The sequence below is a fragment of the Salmo salar genome, chromosome ssa10, assembly GCF_905237065.1.
Source record: "Salmo salar chromosome ssa10, Ssal_v3.1, whole genome shotgun sequence".
Lineage (NCBI taxonomy): Eukaryota > Metazoa > Chordata > Actinopteri > Salmoniformes > Salmonidae > Salmo > Salmo salar.
The window spans coordinates 31,357,649-31,363,653 of record NC_059451.1 but is presented as its reverse complement, the minus strand read 5'-3'; the positions used below and the strand labels follow the sequence as shown (position 1 = coordinate 31,363,653).

Sequence of the window (6,005 nt, the reverse complement as noted above, 5' to 3'; positions counted from 1 at the left end):
AAGATTATGCATATCCTTGCTTCAGGTCCTGAGCTACAGACAGTTATATTTGAGTAAAACCAAAATTTTTTTTTTTAGTACCATCATATTTGAAATGCAAGAGAATGACCATAATGAATTATTCTAGCCCAGGCACAATTTAGACTTTGGCCACTAGATGGCAGCACTATATGTGCAACGTTTTAGAGTGATCCAGTGAACTCTTGCATGTCTATTCAAAATGTTGTATCAAGACTGCCCAAATGTGCCTAATTGGTTTATTCATACATTTTCTAGTTCATAACTGTGCACTCTCCTCAAACAATAGCATGGAATTCTTTCACTGTAATAGCTACTGTAAATTGAACAGTGCAGTTAGATTAACAAGAATTTAAGCTTTCTGCCCGTATCGGATATGTCTATGTCCTGGGATTTTTTTGTTTCTTACAACCTCATGCTAATCACATTAGCCTACGTTAGCTCAATGGTCCCGCAGACGGAACACCAACCTTGAAGAAGTTAAATAATTTTCCACACACAGTCTGTGCCTGTATTTAGTTTTCATGCAAGTGAGGCCGAGAATCCACTCTCACATAGGTACGTGGTTGCAAAGGGCATCAGTGTCTTAACAGCGCAATTTGCCAAGGGAAGAAACTCTGAGTGCAACCCTATCCAGAAATCTGGCAGTGGCTTCTGATTAAATTACATTTTCACAGAACATTTGACATTGTCCGTAAGCTTGAGTTCATTTGCACACAAAAATCATACAATGATGGAAAGACCTGTGTGTTGTCCTTGTTAATGCAGACAGAAAAGAGCTCCTACTTCTTAATCATAGCCTCAATTTTGTCCCACACATTGAATATAGTTGCTGAGAGTCCCTGTAATCCTAGATTCAGATCATTCAGGCGAGAAAAAAACGCCCAGATAGGCCAGTCATGTGAGAAACTTGTCATCATGCAAGCGGTCAGACAAGTGAAAATGATGGTCAGTAAAGAAAACTTTAAGTTCATCTCTCAATTAAAAAAAAACGTGTCAATACTTGCCCCTTGATAACCAGTGCACTTCTGTATGTTGTGAAAGCGTTACATGGTCGCTGCCCATATCATTGCATAATGCAGAAAATACACAAGAGTTCAGGGGCCTTGCTTTAACAAAGTTAACCATTGTCACTGTAGTGTCCAGAACATCTTTCAAGCTGTCAGGCATTCCCATGGCAGCAAGAGTCTCTCGGTGGATGCTGCAGTGTACCCAAGAGGCATCGGGAGCAACTACTTGCACGCACGTTACCACTCCACTATGTCTCCCTGTCATGGCTTTGGCACCATCAGTACAGATACCAACACATCTTAACCACCAAAGTCCATTTGATGTCACAAAGCTGTCCAGTACTTTAAAAATATCCTCTCATGTTGTCCTGGTTTCCAGTGGTTTGCAGAAGAGGATGTCTTCTTTAGTTGACCCCCCATAAACATAACGAACATATACCAGGAGCTGTGCCAGTCCCGCCACATCTGTTGACTCAGTCAGCTGTAATGCATAGAATTCACTGGCTTGTATGCGAAGCAGTAATTCTTTCAAAACATCTCCTGCCATGTCACTAAGTCATTAAGTCCTCCACAACAGTACGGGGCTTGCCTGTCCTAGCCACTCGGTAGCTCACCATATAAGACGCTTCTAGCCCCTTCTTATTAATGGTATCTGTTGCTTTTATACATGTCTGACTAGTCGAAAATCGTCTTAATTCTCGCTCAAAAATCTCCTGTGGCTTATTTTTCAAATTGTCATGTTTCGTTTCTAAATGTCTGTGCAAGAGTGAAGGTTTCCCGCTAGAGAGTAAAGGTTAATGTGATTGGATGTTAATTATTTGACTAGGCTACCTGTATTTGACATTGTGTTGTTATTTCACTGAATACTAGATTATTTAATTTTCTTTTGGACAGTGAAACGAGGCTACTCAGGTGAGAAAAAAACCTCACCCAAATGTATAGCCCCGTTGGAAAATATAAATGGACTGTTTGTAAATGTGAAGAAAATGTAAAAAAAAAAAATGTGTATCACATTTTATTTTGCGTACCCCCGATGGCATTGCACGTACCCCTGGGTGTACGCCTACCCCAGTTTGGGACTACCTGTACTAGACAAACAGAGACAGAGAAAAGGGACACCGCTTGGGGAGTCTGTCAGCATTCCAAAGTAGAGAACAGGGGTATTTAAACTGAATTCCAAAGACGCAGCGATTTAAGAGATGGAAACGGACATGTAAATAGACATGTAAAAACTTAATAATACATGTTATGTTTCCATAATGATATGGCTATTTAGAGAAACATATGTATGTCATACTGTAGGATATTATTCATACAATTGGTCTACTAAATCATCATTAAAGCCATCCTTTCTTGACAGATGTGTGTCAGTGTGTCAGGCAGGTGAGAGAAGGGGCACACACACACACACACACACACACACACACACACACACACACACACACACACACACACACACACACACACAGATCACCCAGACCCAGCTGGCATTGGGATGTGTTTAATAGTAACAGTAATACATGGTGGAGACGTAAATCAACAGAAAATAAATAAGTATTCTAAAAATCCACTGTAGAATGCTATCGTATTCATTAAGATAAAAATAATGTGTCAATTTACATTAAGAAAACGTTATCTGCGGTAAGCATAAAATATGTCTAGAAATATTATGTAATCAAACAGCATGTTTCCCTTTTACTCCACTTCCTAATGTTCTTCTTCTTCGTCTTTTTCTATTGTCCAAAGAGTTATTCAAGGTGTCAGTCCAGATGAGTCTAATTACACATAGACTTTGGCCATAAAATAGGGAGTCATTGGCATCAGAGTTGATGTAGTACTAGCAGTAGCACAGACAGACAGGTTAGGGGTCGATGACAGCCAGCTGTGAGTGTCTGGTGTGGTTGTGATGATGGGTAAGGGTCCTATCACTCAGACTGAGGGATGATATGAAGCATGGAGGTGGTGATAGTATGACTGTAAGAGGTTACAGGGTACATCAGTGGGAACATGTTATTGGCACATAGATATTGATAAACATGGATTTTGATAAACAGATATTGATAAACATGGATTTTGATCAACAGATATTGATAAACATGGATTTTGATCAACAGATATTGATAAGCATGGATGTTGATAAACATGGATGTTGATAAACATGGATATTGATAAGCATGGATGTTGATAAGCATGGATGTTGATAAGCATGGATGTTGATAAACATGGACGTTGATAAACATGGATGTTGATAAACATGGATGTTGATAAGCATGGATGTTGATAAGCATGGACGTTGATAAACATGGACGTTGATAAGCATGGATGTTGATAAACATGGATGTTGATAAACATGGATGTTGATAAGCATGGATGTTGATAAGCATGGACGTTGATAAGCATGGATGTTGATAAACATGGATGTTGATAAACATGGACGTTGATAAGCATGGATGTTGATAAACATGGCTGTTGATAAGCATGGATATTGATAATAAAGGGCTGCAGTATAGACAAGGGCTGTGTTAGGGAAAGACACTTATAGGATCATAGACAGAACAACAGAGGTTGAGAGAGAGCAACAGAAACCTAGACATACAGACATGTTGGTATTGCTTGATACCTTCTGGTTGCATAACTGAAGCCTGCCTATTTTATGGCACAGAAGTCTGTGGACAGAATGATCATTGTTATTATAATTTACAAAATTAGTTTGGCAAATCGACAATCAGGTCTCTTAAAGCCTTGTGACTGTATAACTCCAGGAGAGCTGACTCCAGCGGCTTGATTGACTTATAAAATAAACATTTCCGTTTGTCTGTTTTAATCCATATTGTACAAAAGCTATTATAGAGAATGAGCAATTCATTCACAGAATCAGTTAGTTTGGCAACATACATCCGAAGTCCGGCACTATCCGATAGTTTGGCAATGTTCGTTCATGCCAGGCGATGCCTGTTAGGTTGGCAACATCCATGCCTCAGTGTCCATTCACTTTGAAGCCTTCCCATTCCCTCTGAGAAGAGACATTTGGAAAAACACTGTGTGTGAGAGCAGCTCCCAGAGAGTCTGTTTCTGCATAGTGATCCAGCAGACACTCACATAAAGGCAAAACACCCAAATAGCCAATCAGATGTCAAGATCCCAATAAACCAGCCAATCAGAAATAAGGATCTCAGCATACCAGTCCATACCAGGATCCACTTGCTACAGACACTAATTCTGTCCATGTCTGATACCGCTGTGTGTGTGTTGGGAAAGGAGACAACGCTTGGCCTAGTCACCCTTTGGCAGCATAGTCTCTAGCAATGTTTGATGGAGAGAAAGAGAGAGAGAATGAAAGGCGAGTAGAGGGAGGAGATGGCGCATTCCATCCTTTGTAAGAGGGGATGCCAGGCTGCTGCTTGAGATGAGACACACACACACACACACACACACACACACACACACACACACACACACACACACACACACACACACACACACACACACACACACACACACACACACACACACACACACACACACACACACACACACACACACACACACACACACACAAGCCCAGGTCCCCTGACCTATAGTTCTATTGCCCCCAGGCTCTCACCTAAAGGAATTAGGCTTCTATGTGTTTCTATTGGCAGTTTTGCTGCCAGAGCGTCTGGAAGATGCTTTGGGGGTTGTGCACCCCACCTTGAAAATAATGATACGGTCACTTAGTTTGTTTTATCTCATGTTGAATTAGACTGTGAAAAGAGAGAGAGATACAGATGTAAGATCTTAATTTGAGCCAGTTTGCTACAGCAGGAAAATAAACCTGCAACAACAGGAAATGTGAATTATTATGTGGATTTTAATGAATTACATTTTTGTAGAGGTTGATACATTTTTCGTGAGGGAAAATCAAGTCAAAATTCAAAGTGGAAATCACAAACTTCAGAAGCCTTTTTAAACCTCAAAAACACTACAAGTTTAAAATGCCCTGCATTGCAGGAAAGTTCTCCTGCAACAGGGTGATCCTACATCTGTAGAGTGGGCTCAATGATAACCTGTGATTTGAAATTCTATTAATATCCTTTAGTCTTTTTCAGGTATGAGGTACCTGTTTTCAACCTATCTCTCCCCCCTCCCCTCCTTTCTCTGTCTGATAGGAAGAAGACTCTCTGGACTTCAAGTCCTTGAGGGCAAAGTTCCAGGATGAGGAAGTTCTGCTGCTGAAGCAGCCCAGGACCAAATCTGCTCTCCCTGAGAAACCTAAAGTCCTGACTCCTCCTCACAGCCCTACAAACTGCCTTCCTTCCCTCAGCTCCACATCACACACACCCTCCAACTCACACTGGAGGGTGTGTGTAGCTTGAACCTCCCTCCTCTCCTCCCTCCAGGGGCCAGGTGGCATCGCATCCAGAGTCATCGTCAAGGAGGAGGAGGAGATGGTGAAGGGCAAAGACAAGGATGAGGGGAAGGTGAAATTACTAGGTAAAAAGAAGGCAGAGGCGAAGGCTGATAAAGAGAACGTGCGTGCACACACACATGGGGTTGGCTTGTCAGCGTTGGTAGGTCAGTCCAGTGTTCAGTCTCTTTATTTCCTCCCTTTGTTGATCTGGGCATAGAGAGGATCCTTCCCCTGCAGACAGAGATCCTTCCCCTAGGCAGACAGAGAGGAGACACAGTTAGCATGTTAGTATTAGCATGACCCACTGGGACTGAACACAGGTCAGCTACTCCCTAGACTCACAGACCCGTTCTCCAGCTGCAACACATGCAGTTCCTGTTGTCAACACCAGATGGCAGTAGCACCCTGCTGCAGACAGAGAGACCAGTCATAGTGCAGAGGCTGAGGGTATTGTTGCATAGAGAGTGTGTAGCCCAATCCCAAATGGACCCCTAAACCCTACACCCTATGCACTTGTGAAGAGCTTAGAGGATTTTATTGGTCTAAGCAATATGGTGAAACTTCCACCTAGACTATTAGAGGGCAAG

General features: G+C 41.9%; 2 protein-coding genes across 7 annotated transcripts in view; both read right to left on the bottom strand.

Annotated features, from left to right (window-relative positions):
- Window positions 1–2,514: 2,514 nt before the first annotated feature.
- On the bottom strand, window positions 2,515–3,677 carry dyhc (Dynein heavy chain). Its single transcript, NM_001141150.1, is given in 1 exon segment — window positions 2,515–3,677. A coding segment is annotated over 1 exon segment (555 nt). The 5' UTR covers window positions 3,509–3,677; the 3' UTR covers window positions 2,515–2,953.
- Window positions 3,389–6,005, bottom strand: part of LOC106560226 (disabled homolog 1) — a 170,886-nt gene continuing 168,269 nt past the window's right edge. For all 6 annotated transcript variants that reach the window (XM_045687633.1, XM_014122858.2, XM_014122857.2 and 3 more), the window contains one exon: window positions 3,389–5,670. Coding sequence is in view for 1 of the 6 variants with exons in the window: in XM_014122862.2 (XP_013978337.1) it covers window positions 5,605–5,670 (66 nt within the window). In the remaining 5 variants the exon portion in view is untranslated. The remainder of the gene's footprint in view (window positions 5,671–6,005) is intronic.